At 37.8% G+C, this 17,611-nt stretch overlaps 1 protein-coding gene across 1 annotated transcript in view; it reads right to left on the bottom strand.

Annotated features, from left to right (window-relative positions):
* The window catches only part of RAB3GAP2 (RAB3 GTPase activating non-catalytic protein subunit 2), an 84,340-nt gene extending 67,891 nt beyond the window's left edge, over positions 1–16,449 (bottom strand). Inside the window, exon 1 of the mRNA XM_065885903.1 lies at positions 16,335–16,449. Within this exon, the coding sequence (XP_065741975.1) occupies positions 16,335–16,449 (115 nt within the window). The remainder of the gene's footprint in view (positions 1–16,334) is intronic.
* Between the last annotated feature and the right edge of the window lie 1,162 nt (positions 16,450–17,611).

Here is a 17,611-nt window from a genome sequence, read left to right as displayed (position 1 = left end):
TTCCGTTAGGCAATCTCTTTATTCTGCTAATTTTTCCACTGCACCAAAAACAACTGTCTTATTGTGGGCTGATGGCAACTAGGCCATCCCATTTATACGCGTCTAGAAAATGCTCTCTCTCGTAAGAGAAGCAAAGACCTCATAAAGCTTATCACTCTAAGGTCCACAATTCAATGTTAAAATTGCTATAAAAATATTTATCAAATTACCACAAATCTTTGGGAGACCATGCAGCATTTAAAGTACTTCATAAAGGTCAGCTACTCATTTATTTATTCATTCATTCACTCATTCATTCATTCAACAAACACAGCATAGCATCTCTTCTGTGTTGGGCCCTGTGCTAATTAAGTGCTGGAGATACAAAAGCAAATAAGCCTTCAAAGAGCTTAGTTTGTGCACATAACCTTGTTGAATGCTGTACAAAAGAAAACTATGAAAAATGTGTTATTTCTCTTCCATATTGGTATAAAAAGTACCTGACTCAATTCACAAATGACTCATAGGATCGACAGAAGACAGCAGGAATTTGGATTTCCTGCCCCTGCAGAGACCCAGTTATCTCCTTACAGCGCAATTCAAAACAATCCAATCGGGAAGAGAAAGACCTTGAGAAATACCTTCTTTTTACAAAATACTTGTGTTCGTGACAGTTTACCCATACCTCAATGCCTCTGACTGGGGAATCTCTATTAACAAGACAAAGAAAATTTAATCAGGCATCTCCCACTATCACAGGAATACATTTCCCAAAGAGGTCACAGTACAAACAGAGGTCAAAGGAAGGTGAAACAGAACTGACTCAGATAGGTTAAAGATGTTTCTGAAGGCTGGTCTAGAATTCTATTTATAATCCTGTAAGAAAATGCATTCCAAATTCTAGTCAACCTAAAAATGGGAAACATTAAAAAAAGACAAAAACGGAAATATCTGCAGATTTGGTACTACCCTTGTGGCTATTTCTACCCAGTGCCAGTGCTAAAAATTTTGCAGCCTCCTGACTTATGTGGAAAATCATTTGATACTGTTTTGCAGGCTGCTATTTGACAGCTATTATTGTCGACTGTTAAAAAGTGTCAAAATCTCAGCACTTTACCAAGGTTATTTCTTATGCCCTCAAAATATGCAAGCAGATCAAACACATTCTTAAAAAAAAAAAAAAAGTTTATACTGAAAAAATAGCTGCTGAATGTCTGATAAAGTTGCCGTTCATGTACAGAATTTTATTCAGGCAGTCCTGAATTTTATTCAGTTCTATGAGGGATGGTATTCTTCAATCTACATCATCATCGGTGTATTTTAACTGATCATGGATCAAGGTTGTGGATGATCACAGCAACGTGTCTATCATTTGAGAACTATGCACTGTTTAATGTCAATACGGAACATCTACTGTTAAAACCTTAAGATCTATAAATTTCTATGTACTCATGAAGAAATAAAACTAATTTACTTTTTGTTATCCAATTATGATTGTCTCTTAGAATAAACAGATCAAAATCTCCTATCGGCCAGGGTAATTTGAAAGTGCCAAGCTCTGGTATGACTTAAGAGGTAAGTCAGCTTAACAAAATGTACTATAGCGTATGGATACCAGGACGTACAACTTCTTTAGGGTGGTCAGGGTCCATTGTAAACATTCCAAAGACCCCACAAATCGCCAAATCACATTGGTATTGGCATTCACCTAGTTCACCTAACGAGCCAAGTGGCAATCACTTCAGTCAAAGGCTAGGCTATAAGTTATGGGGTAATTTTAAGCGTTTTTTCCCCCTCCATATATTAAATAAATAAGTAGCAACCATCCAATCTCCAGAAAGCAATTCTTTAAATGTCACTGTCATCAACTGCCTGTATCCTTTATTTTGCTGAAGTCCAATTCAGCAACATTGATCAGAATATTAAGAAAATGGCATCCATGTTCATTGTCTTTGTAAAACCAGAGTTACAGTCTCTTCTGCAGATTCCCCTCTCTAGGTAGCCTTAAAATGTCTGCAAGGAAGAGACTAAAATAATGAATTAGGGATGAACTGAAGTTTCAGGGTTGACCCCATTCTGAAAACGTGAGGCAGACTGTCCACGGATCACGCTCTGAGGAACTCTAGCTTCAAGGATAAATTTCAATGCCAATCTAGTCTCCTTTTTCCTTTGCCTGCCCTCACCCTTGTTTCTATTCTTTCACTTCAGTTAGACTCTTCACTCACTGGTGGGCAGTCCTTAGCAGCAGTACAATAAATATAAAATGCAAGCCACACATGCCATTTTAAACTGACTAGTAGCCATAGTTTAAAAGCAGAAACAGGTGAAATTAATTTTAATAATACATTTTATTTAATATGATATAGCCAAAATATTATTTCAATATGTAATCAATATTAAGTTATTCATGAGATATTTTACATTGTTTTCTTTGATCCTAAGACTTCAAGATCTGACATGTATTTTACACTTAGAGCACATCTCAGTTTGGACCAGACGTGTTTCAAGTGCTCCACTGCACATGTGGCTCTTGGCTACAGTCTGAGACAGCACAAGTCTAGAACAACTATTAGGTCTCTGATACCATGTTGCATGGTTTGATATCCAGCTTTACCCCTGAAGAGTCATATGTCCTTGGGCGATTTAATCTCTTCCCTCTCAGCTTCCTCTTTAGCAAAATGGAGTTAATAACTGTGCTTGGCACATATACACCCTTAATGGCTGTTAAAGTGATTACTCTCCAAATACAGCACCCTCATTCCTCATTCATACTCTCTGCCTCTGCCTATCCCATATTTGTCAACTAAAATGCATTCCCATTTGTCTCCACCTCTCCAAATCCAACTTCTTCTTCAGGACTCGGATTAATTCCTCATGACGTTTTCTTGAACCCACCAATGATCTTGTGAAACCATAGCATTTGATTATATTTTTCTTTCAGAACTTAATTATAAACTGCGTTGGGTCATTTATTGCACTGTTAACTTGTTTATCATAAATGTACATCTTGTCGATACAATTAACCATTAAGCCTTGGAGGACAGGGAATATGTATATTGTGTGTGCGTGCAAACTCTTACACACACACATACATAAGTATCTTCAAGAACACTATAAGTATGTAGTAAATATTTATATCCATTTAGACTATAAATAAAATGACCTTCTCACCCAAATGTTTCCCCATATATTCCTTTATAGGGATCAAAGCATCAAGATTTAAATTAGTGACCAGATGCTGATTCTAAACCTTTTACATTTCCAAAGAAATACAAAAACACTTTATTTTTTATAAATTTTATATACTCAGACTTTATATCCCCAGATCAAAACCATCTTTCACATAAGCTTTCTATATAAAATTATAAATATATTTATTTTGATAATTCTCTGTTCCATTCAATTTTAGTTAGTAAGAAAAAAATTAAAAAACAATTCTTAGCTTTAGTTTTGATTAAGAATAGGAAAAATAGAGTATTTTTGTTCCAATTCAAGTCTAAGTGGCAGAATTTGACTATGTAAAAAAAGTTCCTCTAGAAATACAGTTCAAAATAGTTGGCCTGATATGGATTAATGGATCTTTATATTTCATAAACACACACACATACACAATGTATATTTCAACATTTCAAAACAACAGTGTACCATCACTTAAAAAGGATTCTGCATTGGGGCTTCCCTAGTGGCGCAGTGGTTGAGAATCTGCCTGCTAATGCAGGGGACACGGGTTCGAGCCCTGGTCTGGGAGGATCCCACATGCCGCAGAGCAACTAAGGCCGTGAGCCACAACTACTGAGCCTGCGCGTCTGGAGCCTGTGCTCCGCAACAAGAGAGGCCGCGATAGTGAGAGGCCCGCACACCGTGATCAAGAGTGGCCCCCACTTGCCACAACTAGAGAAAGCCCTCGCACAGAAACGAAGACCCGGCACAGCCAAAATAAATTAAAATAATAATAATTTAAAAAAATAAAATAAATTAAAAAAAAAAAGATCCTGCATCAATAAAGGAAAACCAACACATTCATTCAATTAAGTATGACTCTCAACCTAATTTTTTAGTAGGCTAGAAAAAAATAATTACAAAGAACACTGAGTCCCCAAATAAATTACCATACCATTTTAAAGGCAAAGAAAAAAACAGAGAGAAAAGAACACCCACATCATTCTTGAATTCTGTCTGTATTCTATTATGCAAATATTCTTTTTGCCAATAGTGAATAAAACAGGTTATACTAAAATCAGCTAAAATTGCCTATTGGAGACATCTAAAAATAGATCATGAGAATGCTTCCCTAGTCTTGTTACTTTAGTGCTATGACTCATGTGCCAGATGTTTGCTCCTAAAGCAGTCATTTTACGACTATATTACATCAGGACAGCATCAGCTATAAGCAAAATATTTCAAAGGTTCATGTTTTAACTGGGCTTTCCCACCTCATTTCCTGTACAACTTACTGGAAAAAAAAAATGGCATTTCCAAGTCCAAGAGACATTTCTGCTTAGTTTTGAATCTGTAACTTTTTTGGGGGGGAGGGGGGAGTAAACCGTTCTTGAGGGGTGAGTTTCCTTTAAACTCTATTCTTTTCACATTCTTAACCATTTTTCCTTAAAATTCACAGATAATCAAGGTTTGCACCGAGGATTCAATTTAAGTCTTTCAAGAAGTTTGCCAGTTTAGATTATTTTGTTAGTCGACCTCATCTGCTGAAATTACCTTTCACTTTTATTTCATACCACACCTTGAATCATACTTGCTCTCTATATAAATAAAATTCCTAAGCTGATCTCCAACCAACTGACATGATATATAGAGAAATAAAAACAAGCAAGATGAAGTTACAAGTAACAGTAACAAAAAGCAACTACCTCTTCATTGATTAGTAACTTGACTTTTCAATCCTTAACATTTTTTTATACCTATCACTGAAGAGGACTATTTTGAACTGTCTAGGATAATTGGTAACATAAACATAAACTCTTGTTCTTACCCTTATCAAGTTAAATGTTTTGCCTGAATGAATAAAACCAATGACTTTAAAATATATTAGTAAAATGTAACTACAACTCCCTCTGGAGAGAATTTTTTCCCTGAGGAGAAGTGTAGATTATTCTAGTATTAAAAAACTGTTCAGTTTCTCACTTGACAAATTATAGTCACTGAAACCTTCAAACTATAGAGAAAACACTGTAATTCAATCATCAAAAAATTATAGATGTCTTTTTTAGGGACATTTCCAACGAATGAATTATTCTACCAACAAAAGCTTAAATGAGAAATTCAACTGCTGCTTTCCGTAGGTCTATTTAATTTAAAATATACATTATTCTGATTTGCTTCTGAACAGTCTGTCCTCATAAACTGAGTATTGGTTTTTCATTTAACAAGAACTTGAAGCTAGAAAGGAAACTGAATTCTAGAAGTGGGCAATTAATTTGACAGTATTTGCTTTTTCCAATATGAGTATGTCAAGATCAAAAAGTAAATGAGAAACTGAAATCCTTCGACGTTAGGAAAAGGAAAACTGAATCTCCACGGTCTAAGAAAAGATCTTATTAGCGCTGAAGCAAATCCATTTCCATTCTTCTAAGACAAGAAAAAAACAAATGTACTTGTTTCTATAAAGAGCACAAACCTCTAGAACCTATGACTTGTAAATAATTCAGGGGATGCAACAATTTTAGTTGGCTCTTCTTGGCCAAGGCACAGAAAGCATCACATAGCAATACAAAGCCAAAAAAAGGACTAAAGAACAGAGAAGCTGCTTAATTTCCTATGCCTCAGAATTATTAATCTTTTTCTATTTCTAAGGAAATGGAAATGGGAATATAAATTTCAAATTAGCATATTCCTTTCAGCACATAAAAATATGCAGCAATCTAAAATGACGAGGCCATCCCATTTTCAATAAGAAGGAGTTTCTTTCAAAACACCATGATTAAATCGGACTAGGTCTCTAAGGTCCCTTCCAGTTCTGGAATTCTAATGACTCCTGTTGTCAAATAAGTGGCCTCCTATATCACAGAAGAAGAATGTTCTGATAATCAAATCACAAAAGGACAGAACTGAAAATATTTTTAAGCAGAAGTAGAGTGTATCCTCCTCCTCTAAAGTTTAAAAACTAAACATGCTTCCTTTGCTCAAAAACCTAAGAAATCTTTAGACCTATCTTGACAAAAGCAACAACAAAACAAAACAAAACGAATCTGTAGACTTGAAGAAATTTAGTATGCCCTATTTTATTTTTCATTTTATTTTTCAAAGGAAGTCACTAAAGGCAATAATATATTACGTATATTAGATAGAACTTATATAATTCTTTCCTACCACTTCATAATTATGTGTTGATTTATTATATCCAAAGCAGCAGAAAATAATGTGAGGGAATGTAAATGAGGATGGAGGTACATAAACACTGCTCACCAAAGCTAATTTCTGCATATTCTAAAACCAATTCAGTATCTTCCTTCCTTCCTTCCTCTATTAGAACAGTCTAATATTCACTTATTGTCCCTGTGAGAAAACTTTCCTTATATTTAAGCTAAATTCTTGCAATACCAGCTTAATTTTGCTATTACTTGCTGCTTAAAAAAAAAAATACAGATAAAGTCTGATAATTATCTTAGTATCACACAAGAACCACATTTCATTTATCAGAAGAGCAAAAATCAAAAAGACTGATAACACAGAAAGATGACAAGTAAATGTGTGAATGGGCACTTCTGTCTACCATGGATAGGAATGAATCTGACCAATTTTGAGAGTAACTGGGCAACTATGATCAACAATTAAAATGTGAATTTCTATTATTCAGCAATTCCAATCCCAGAAATTTACATACAGAAATATTAGCATCATGGGTAAAAGCATATATAAGGATGCTTACTGGAGCATTTTCTTATAGCAAAAATATTGGAAATAATCTAAATGTTCATTGATAGGGGAATGGTTAACTAAAACCTGGTAGAGTCTTCATTGGAATACTGTACAGACATTAGGAAAAAATGCTATAGAGTTATATATACAGCTTGAAAAGATGTTGACATTAAGTAAACCAAAAAAGTTCCAGCATATACATTTTACAAGAATGAGTCCACGATATAAAATTTAAAATAGATAAATAAAATACCCAAGCAGTATGTGTGTGTTTATTGTCTCAGCAGAAAGTCTGGAAGAGTCTCACTAAGGTAGCACTTTATAATAGAACCTCCTGTAATGCTGGAGGTGTTCTTTATCTGTGCTGTCCAATTAGTTAGCCACTAGGTAGGTATATGTGGCCACTGAAATGTAACTAGTATGACTGAGGAACTGAATTTTTATTTAATTTCTATTAATTTACACTTAAATTTAAATAGCCACATGTGGCTAGTGGCTACTATACTGGACAGCATAATACTAAAGTTTTAACATTTGGAATGTGGGATGTGAGTAGCCAGAAGGTTGCTTATACGTCTGATTTTATATACTTAAAAAAAATAAAAAGAGGCAATGTGATCATGGGTAATTATCTCTCTCCTGACCTGAGATTCTCTCTTCTGAGGAATTTATATGTGAGACTTATGCTCACATGATACAAAGAAAAGTGATCTGTGTTCAAGGGACTGTTTCTGGTCTTCTTTTCAAAGGAGGAATATGGCATGGCAGACACCGTAGAGTTGCAAGGATTCCCTCTCATGAGGAAAGTTCATTTAGGGTCTCAAAAGTCCCAAATGATATTAGCATAGTAGTCACTCAAAAATACTTGCTATCTTATAGTTCCAGGATTGTCACTGTGTAGACCATTAAGTAACATCTGAAGAATACCAAGCTAAGGAAAAGATTATCTCCCCTTTTGGGAGATACTGCAAAGGTCACCCAACTGGTCATTCTATTTCCACTTTCACCCACCATTCCCATTCATTCTCTTCTTTGCCGACAAAGGAATGTGTTTAAAATATTAACCTGGTTATCCTGTTTCTCGGCTCAAATTCTTTGCATAGGTTGCCACTGCTATAGCTAGCAAGTTTCAAACTCTATCACCACTGCTACTACCTTAGTCCTGTCTTTACTTCTGAAGGCCCTGATCTGGACTTGTATGAACATCTCCCAAATGGTCACCTACCTCTAGCTTTGAACTACCCAACCTTTTTCAGAGCCCCCAAATCCATTTCTCGGCAACTCAAATCTTGAAATGCTATACTTTTGCTTAAAACCACCAATGGTTACCCTCTGCCTATAGCAGAGATTCCCAGTAAACTGCAAATGGGTTACAGGTGAGCCAAGATATTGATCCTCTCAGCTCTCAGGACAGTCAAGTAGGGCCTGGGACTCCTGGAACCTCTAGCAGGTCACCTCCCACCATGAACAGCTTTGTTTTACATTTTATGACCCATTTCTTTACTACCATACTAATTTATATATTTTTATTATGTTAAAAACACATAACATAAAAATTATCATTGTAACAATTTTTAAGTGTACAGTTCAGTAATGTTAAGTATATTCACACTGTTATAAAACAGATCTCTTGAACTTTTCCATCTTGCAAATCTGAGACTGTAAAACCCATTAAACAAGACCCCTTTTCACCCTCTCCCTAGTTCCTAGTAACCACCATTCTACTTCCTGTTTCCGTGATTTTAACTACTTTAGATAACTCATATAAATGGAACCATGCATTTATGGTTTTTGACTGGCGAATATTTCACATATCATAACGTCCTCAAGGTCATTCGTGCTGTAGCACGTGATATGATTTCCTTCTTTTTAACGGCTGAATAATTTTCCATTGTACGTAAATACCCCATTCCATTCATCCATTGATGGGCATTTGGGTTGCTTCTACTCTTTGTCTTTTATGAACGTCCCTCTATGATCATGGGTATGCAAATATCTCTTCTAGACACTATTTTCAATTCTTTTGGATACATACCCATAAATGGGATGGCTCATATAGTAATTCTATTTTTTTTATTTTTGGAGGAAACTCCATACTGTTTTCCATAGCAGTTGTACCATTTAACAATCCTACCAACAGTGTACAGAGTTCCAATTTCTCCATATCCTTGACAACACTTGTTATTTTCTGTTGTTTTTGTTTGTTTGTTTTGTTTTTGTTTAATAGTAGCCAAGCTGGTGATTCTCATGATTAGTGATATTGAGTATCTTTTCATATGCTTACTGGCCATTTCTATAACATCTTTGGAAAAATGTCTATTCCAGTCTTTTGCTCAGTTTTCACTTGAGTTATTTATTGTTGTTGGGCTGTAGGAGTTCTTTGTATTGATATACTGTGGATACTAATCCTTTATCAGATATGATTTACAAATATTTTCTCCCATTCTGTAGGCTGTCTTTTCACTTTGTTGATTGCAGCCTTTGATTCACAAAGTCTTAAAGTTTGATATAGTCTCATTTGTCTATTTTTGCTTTTGTTGCCTGGGCTCTTGGTGTTATATCCAAAAACTCACTGCCAAGTCCAATGTCATGAAGTTTTCCCCCTATGTTTTCTTCTAACAGTTTTATAGTTTTAGGTCTTATATTTAGGTCTTTAATCCATTTTTTGGTAATTTTTGAATGTGGTATAAGATAAAGGTCCAAAATCATTCTTTTGTATTTGGATATGCAGTTTTCCCAACACGATTTGTTGAAGAGACTGTCCTTTCTCTATTGAGTGGTCCTCAAACTTTGTCAAAAATCATCTGATCATATACACAAGGGCTTATTTCTGAGCTCTCTATTCCATTATCCTAGTTGTCTGTCTTTATGCCAGTACCACACATTTTTGATTACTGTAGCTTTGCAATATGTTTTGAAATTAGGAAGTAGAAGTACTCCAACTTTTTCCTCCTTCTTCAAAATTGTTTTCACTATTCAGGGCCTAGGTCTCACTTTTTATGCATGCTATGATTAAAAAAAAAAAAAAAAGATTGGGAAGGACAGGCCTATAGAAGAATGTCTTCAAACTTTTTGATTATATACACCCCAAAAGAGTTTTCAATAATATGGATCCCTTGCACAAAAAATGTAATTTCTGATATATTAAACATGGATGTTTCAATATAGATTTATATCATCCTTTTAAATTTATTCAGTGGATTCTAAATACTACTGGGAAATACTACCCACAAACACCCATTTAAAAAATATGATTATCTTCTCTAAGAGTAATTTTATAAGTCCTTTTTTCTCCTTGAATTCTTATTTCCATTCACTTCCTCCACAGAATGCTATTCTAATATAATACAGATATGTATCATCAGTCTAAAAATTTCTCTGCAAAAACAGATAAGAACTGAGAAAAAGCAGTTTTCTTGGGATCTAAGGCTCTAATTATTAAGTTTTTTTTACTTGACTTATTGCAATTGTTATTAGCAGATAACTGAGAAAAACAACATACATTATCACAAATGTTGACAAATAATTATTAAACATAAATAGCAAAAATTATTTGGAAGTCTCTTGTTGATGGATGGGGGAGTTTACAGTGCCTTAAAGGGGAGGTTTTTTAAAATGCCTTGGAAGCAACTTACTATAATAATATTTGAAATGTGTGAGAGGTGAGCCTTTGTTTAGTAAACAGGAGAAGGTACGGTGGGAAAGTTGGCACTTATATAGGTGCATCTGGAAGCTGACCTACTTAAAACTATCTGTTCCCAAGTAAACTTTAGCAAATTTCCCTGTAATCCCCAAGGTAGTCTTACTTCCTTGCTACTGCGTAAAATCTAAACTTCTCTGCCAATCTCTCCAGCTTTATCCCACCATATCCCACTTTCCACCAAAATTTACTATCTGCATCTTTCTGAACCCCGTGCTGTTTCACATCCCTTGCCTGACCATTTTCTCTCCACCTGATGGACAACTATTAAGACATGGTGAAAATATCAGTTCCTCTGTGAAAACTTTCCTAAGTCCCCTAAACAGCGTGAACCAACACTCCTTCATTCTCCAGCTATCATGTGTCAAATTATAGCATAACACCTCTAACACTCATTTACTGGCTGAACGCTCCTTGAGGAGAGGGACCTATTTTATTTACCTTTAAGACTACTTTGTACACAGTAGGTGCTCAATAAATATTAGCTGAATAAAGGAATTAGACTGTTCATGTGTCACTTTTGTCATGGATAAAAATTTATCTCTAGGATCCTCTTCCAATTTTAAATAGCTAATGAAATCCAATACCTCTATAAATTTTCTGAAATTCCTATAAATATTCTACTTTCAGATTACTTTTCTCTCCCCACTGTGGTCACAAACAAAAGAAAGCATTTTCACTCAGTATAAAAAAGTGGGTACTTTACACCATTTATAATATCCCAAAGTGATTCCATGATTTTAGGTTATCCTAAAAAGCATACTTTTCTCAGTGATTGGACAAAAACGTGACTTTAATTGATGACTCCAAGGTAATCCTCTGTATGCTTTACCTTCTTCTATCTTTCTGATAAAAGAGGCAAGAGGGAAACCTGCTCTACCTCATTAGTATGGCAACAGAAAATTATTTTACTATTAGGTAAATTAATAGATCCACAATATTATACTTAAATTACCTCCAAATATTTTGATTCTCCCTCTCTGTACATGTCTTTCTTTCTTTCCTTCCTTCCTTCTCTCCTTTCTTTCACCTAACTCAATTATAAATATCAGACGGCTCTGGTATAGAAATCCAATCTCCCTGGAAATTATGTCACTGTAGGCCAGGTGGGGACACATACTATTGCCCATCTCCAAATTTTCAAAGTATGAGACCAAATTTTATGTCTAAATAGATAGCATTAGATTGAGTAGAACCAATTATAAATATTTATCACTAATGTAAACACTGAGAAATAGTAGGGTTCAAGACCGCTTTTAAAGCAATAGAAGACAGTCTCATTTTATAATTGATGATACAAAGTAACGTAAAGTCATACTGTTATTCTCTGACAATTCAAATACAGAAGAGTAGTATTGAGATCTGGCTGCCCAGGTACTAGGTATCACTATGTCAATGGCAGCTATCCATATTAAAATTAAAAAATTATTAAACAAATAGATAAGTCTTCAAAATTATCAGTTGCCTTATATATCCTCTAGAGATGAGCTAGTATAAGAAATTAAAACTATATAAGCTAAATAAAATGATCTCATGATTTCTACTGCCCAATAAAGTAATCATTTACAACACTAATAAATAAAGTGAAGAAAAGCAAAGCCAAACACCACCATAACTTCATTTTTACTCTAAATTTTCACCCTCACAAAAGTTTAGGTTCAGGTTTTCTTAACGATGAGCTTCACAAAGCCTGATGTTTTGTAAAAGATGGCCTGGAGTGAGTACTGAAATCTGTAGTCCCAGTCATTTCAAGAATTCCAAGTAAACCATCTACAATAGGACAAGCTATTTTTCTGATTTTCATTTCTGAATTAAAGCACCATTCTAACTGTAAAATACAGATTTGGCAAAGGGGCTCACCGGTTAAGAGGTTCTTTCTCCATTTTTTTTCTACTTGAATCGCTGGTAGCCACAGTAATACCAACACACATATGCCTAAGAATTTTATTTAAAGGGTAATAAATTAAATCATATTTGCAAACCCATAAGCATATTATAAATTAATCTAGATGTTTGGGGTATGATTATATTCCCAAATGCCTGGATCAAGTTCATCCTAAGGCTACCCTTCATTGTGTGACCTTGGACAAGTATTCAATCTGTTGGTATCTAAATTTTAGCATTTATAAATGTGCCATACAATGTGGTAGCCACTAGCCATATCTGACTATTTAAATTTAAATTAATTAAAACTAACTAAAATTAAAAATTCAGTTCCTCAGTAGCACTTGCCACATTTCAACAGCTAGTTCTGGCTAGAGACTACCATACTGGACAGTATAGACTTGGTGATGAAAATTAAACAAGATGAAATGATTTTGAGTAACAAATGAGAACAAGGGAGTAGGGGTGACTGTTTTAGATTGGATGGTCAGAAAGGGCCTCCCTAAGATGTTGAGACTTGAACAAGATGCACCGAGCACGCAAGGATCTGCACAGAATATCCAACGCAGGGACAAGAGCAAGGACAAAGGCCTCAGGCACGAATGGGCTTGACTGGTTTAACAACCAAAAAGTGTGTATGAAGCGTAAGAAATGAGGAGAGAAGAGTATGAGGTGCAAGAAGTGGCAGGAAGCAGGGCCTCAAGGGCCTTGTAAGCCATTTGTGAACTTTGGATTTTATATTAAGTGCAATTGAAAGACACAGAGGGTTACAGAGAGAGGACTGTTATGATTATGTTGTCTTTAAAAGTTCACTCTGACTGCTTTTGGGAACTAACTACAAGAAACCATTAAAATGTCCACAAATTACAAGAAACCATTAAAAAGTCTACAAATAATAAATGCTGGAGAGGGTGTGGAGAAAAAGAAACCCTCCTACACTGTTGGTGGGAATGTAAATTGGGGCAGCCACTATGGAAAACAGTATGGAGGTTCCTCAAAAAACTAAACATAGAGTTGCCATATGATCCAGCAATCCCACTCCTGGGCATTTACCCAGACAAAACTATAATTTGAAAAGATATATGCACCCCTATGTTCATAGCAGCACTACCTACAATAGCCAAGACATGGAAACAATCTAAATGTCTACTGACAGATAAATGGATAAAGAAGATGTGGTATGTATTTATATATACAATGGAATATTACTCAGCCATTAAAAAGAATGAAATAATGCCATTTGCAGCAACATGGATGGGCCTAGAAATTATCATACTAAGTGAAGTAAGTCAGAAAGAGAAGGACAAATACCACATGATATCACTTATATGTGGAATCTAAAATATGACACAAATGAACATATCTACAAAACAAAAACAGACTTATAGAGAATAGACTTGTGGTTGTCATGGGGGGCAGTGGGGAAGGAAAGGACTGGGAGTTAGGGATTAGTAGATGCAAACTATTATATATAGAGAAAAAAAAAAAAGAAAGAAAGAAAGGAAACCAAGAGTAGAAGCAGGAAAATCTGTTAAAAGAAGACTAGTGCCATTGCCCAGGTGAGAGAAGATGGTGGCCTGGACCAGGGCAGTGGGAATGGGATAGAGAAAATGTGTCCATGCTCTACATCCCCTGTCTACAGTCCTGTGTTCACCATCCTTCACAACTTGAAATAGGCAGCTTCACTTTTTAACTCCTCAATATCTGGTAAATATGCTTTCTGCCCCCAACCCTTCCACTGAAGCTGTCCTAAGGTCCCAGTCACCTCCACCTTCCCAAAGCCATTGAGGCCTTTTCCATTCTTATCCGAGCTGACCTCTGCTGCATTTGCAACTGCTGACCACTCTTCCCTTCATCAAATCCTCTCTCAATTCTGGGGCATTACTCTCACCTGGGTTTCTTCTCGTTCTCAGTCTTCTTCCCATTAATCTCTATTTGACCCTTAAACTTCAGTGCTCCTCTACGGTTACATCTTCAGTCCTGCATTCATTTCACTATACTCATAACCCTTGAGACTGACTGACACGTTTTGCTGGTAACTCCCAAATTAATGCCTCTGGGCCAGGGATACTTACTAAGTTTTAGACCTGTTCTACTGGACTCACTGCATACATTTAAAACTGGACAAACGGCAAACATTTAAGATGAAAAAGGTCCAAAACCTATTTCCTTCATTCCCCTTCATGAGAAACCCTTGCCCGAGCCAAAAGCCAAAGGCATCCTGCACTCCCTCTCCCTCACCAGCTACAACCCCTAGCACCGGATCTTCATTAGGTCCTGTAGACTCTACCTCCTTAATATTTTTCTAATCTAGCTCCTGCTCTCAAGTCCTGCTGAAGCTACTTTAGTTCCAGCTCGCATCACTTCTGCGTGGATTATTGGAGTTGCCTCCCAACCAATTTCCCTGCTTCCTATCTCTCCTCCACACTGCTGTCAAAGCACAAAACAGGTATTCAAAACTTTGTTGATTACATTAAGTACAATCTGACCACGTCATTCCTCTGCTTAATGTCTTTCAGATGCATCCCACTCCTTTCAGAAGGCTTGGGATCAAGCTCCTTATTACCTTTACAGCTCACCCCCGCAATCCTTTCCCTCATATTCTCCTCTTCAGCCATTCAGCCTTTCTTAGCTCTCTAAATATCATGCCATTTCAGGCCTCCCTTCCTCTGCATATGCTATTACCTCTCCCTTATTCATCTAACTACTACTTCAAAGGTAGGCCTAAGTACCTCCAATCCAAGGAAGTATCCCCTAGCGCCATATATATATAATCACGCTATACTGAGATATATATAAAGTAACAAGGGGTTAATTTATTTGTCCCAGCAAATTATAAGCTCTTAGATGGCAGAGACTACCAACCTTATTTGATCTGCAGCACTATTGACTCGCACAGAGTAAATATTCATAAGTAGGTTTGATTTGATATCTTCTAAATTTTAAAAAAGGGGAGGAGCTTAGTTAGTGGGCCTTTCATCACCATTCCAGTAGAGCACAAAGTAAAAGCACTACGCTGCAAAGCCAAATGTGCTTTGGACATATGGCTTTGTAGTAGAGCGGAAATGCGAAGAAATCAAACACAAAAAACACACCGTTTCAATAGGAGAAATGTAGGAAATTCTGAGGAACTATGCAGTAGCCAATAAACCAGAACAAACTACGTGGACAAGTCACACTGTTTTACGATAATAACAGGCGGACGGTTTCTCATCTCAATAAAGCAAATTAACTTTTCACGGCCATGCTACTGTAATTTTAGTTCCTGATGCGGATTCTCGCTCCCCGACAGGTTATTTTCCTTAGTTGAGAGCCGCCTACTCGCCACCTTAGTAGTCTCTCACTTGTCAATCACTTATTCTCTAAATCTGAATGGGAGGAAAGGGGAGGGAAGAAGGGAGAGTGTGGGCGATGATAAACCCTTTCGGGAGGGGAGGTAGCAGAAGGCCACAGTCCCAGGCATAGAGGAGCGTAGGGGTTGAGGAAAAACGAGGCTAGAGCGCTGACAGCTGGCAAGGAATGGGGAGGAGGATGCGATCGCGGAGCAGGCAGTGTTAACAGGGGACCCCGGGCTGGAGGGAGGGAAGATGGAGGAGAGACAAGTAGGAGTTGGGCGTGGGGAAGTGGGATAGGTAGAGACCAGATGAAGCACGACGCAGTGTATGGCCAGAGGGCGGAGTGGCTTAGGCGAGGGGAAGACAGCAACGACGCAGCCAGGGCGGGCGGACGCGGCTTCAGGACGAGGAGGGCAAGGGATCCGCGCAGAGAGAACAAGGGAGGCGCGGGGGCAACTAGGAGCCGCAGGGTAGAAGGGGCGGAGCGGGTGGGAGGCCCGACGCAGCCAAGCAGGTCCTGCGGGCGGAGGCGGGGAAGGGAGCGGCGAGGCGGTGGCACTTACTGGGGTCCCTCCTCACGGTGCAGCTGGGGTTCTCCTCCCGCAGACGAGGGAAGAGGAAGTCCCGGGCGGCCTGGAGGTCCTGGAAGGTGCAGAACTGGACAATGGAGCAGGCCATGGCTCCGGGGAACCCTGTTCGGGCATTCACCTTACCTCACCACGCCCTGCCCCCCCGCCCCCCCGCCGCCGCTACAGCCGCCACCGCGGAGCCAGAAGAGCTTTCGCCACGCAGGGACGGGGAAACAAAACCGGAAGCTGTCAGCACCCTCGGGTCCGCCGCCCGGGCACTGCGCATGCGCGGGACGGCCCAGGTGCCCGGGCTGCAGCGGCCCGGGTCAAGTGACCAGCGGCGGCCAGCGGGGTGTCTAACGTCGAAGCGGAGGCTGGGAGCCGGCTTTAGTCACAGTTCTGCGCTTGCACCCAGGATTGATCCCTTTTATTCATTCTGGCTGTTAGCCAGAGATGATCTAATAGGACGTTGTCCGCGCCGGCCTTTGATTCATTTAACCAAGCTTCTTGACGTCCTACTATTGGCATGATCTTGATATTTCAGAGAATAATCCCTGTTAAGCTACTGGCAGGCCAGTGGGGGACAGTATCACGCAAGTATCTGAATCTGAAAAGATTAATTTCCTTTCTGGAAATCAGCCCCCTCAAGCCTAGCTTTAAATGCTCCTGTAAATCCTCTTGTCATCCTGTGCACGCCTAATATAGAACGTGTTATACGGTATTGTAGTCATGTTTTCGACATGCATTGTCCCTTTCATTCATTCGTTCACCCATCCATTCAACAAATACATTGCTCCTCTTTTCTATGTCAGCCACGCAAGGCGTTGAGTATAAAGCAGAGAACAAAAGAGATGAAATACTTGTTCCATGGAGCTCAAAATTCTAGTGGCTGACACGGGTAGTAAGCGATTATTTGCTCACCTATTTAACTCAAATTGTGATAATGCCAGGAACGAAAGAAGTAAGTTCAAAGTGCTGTGACAACATAACAGGGAACCTCACCTAGTTGTGTTTTTTTTTGCTTTGTTTTGCTGGGGTGGAGGTGGAGGGTTGCCAAGATCAGGAACAGACTTCGTTATAAGCTCCTGAAGGCTGGGATGTCATTTCGTGCCCTTTATATCCTGTGTATAGCACAAGACGTGGCACATAGCTCAATAAATATTTGCTGGAGGAATAAATGGAATGTGTACATAAAGTAAATAGAACAACCCGCTTCTTTTACAAAGCACTATATATTTTTTAGAGTATTTTTCCACACATTGTCCAATTAG

This window comes from Phocoena phocoena, chromosome 1 (genome assembly GCF_963924675.1).
Source record: "Phocoena phocoena chromosome 1, mPhoPho1.1, whole genome shotgun sequence".
NCBI lineage: Eukaryota > Metazoa > Chordata > Mammalia > Artiodactyla > Phocoenidae > Phocoena > Phocoena phocoena.
The sequence above is the reverse complement of the archived record's forward strand: the minus strand, read 5'-3'. Positions and strand labels throughout refer to the sequence as shown.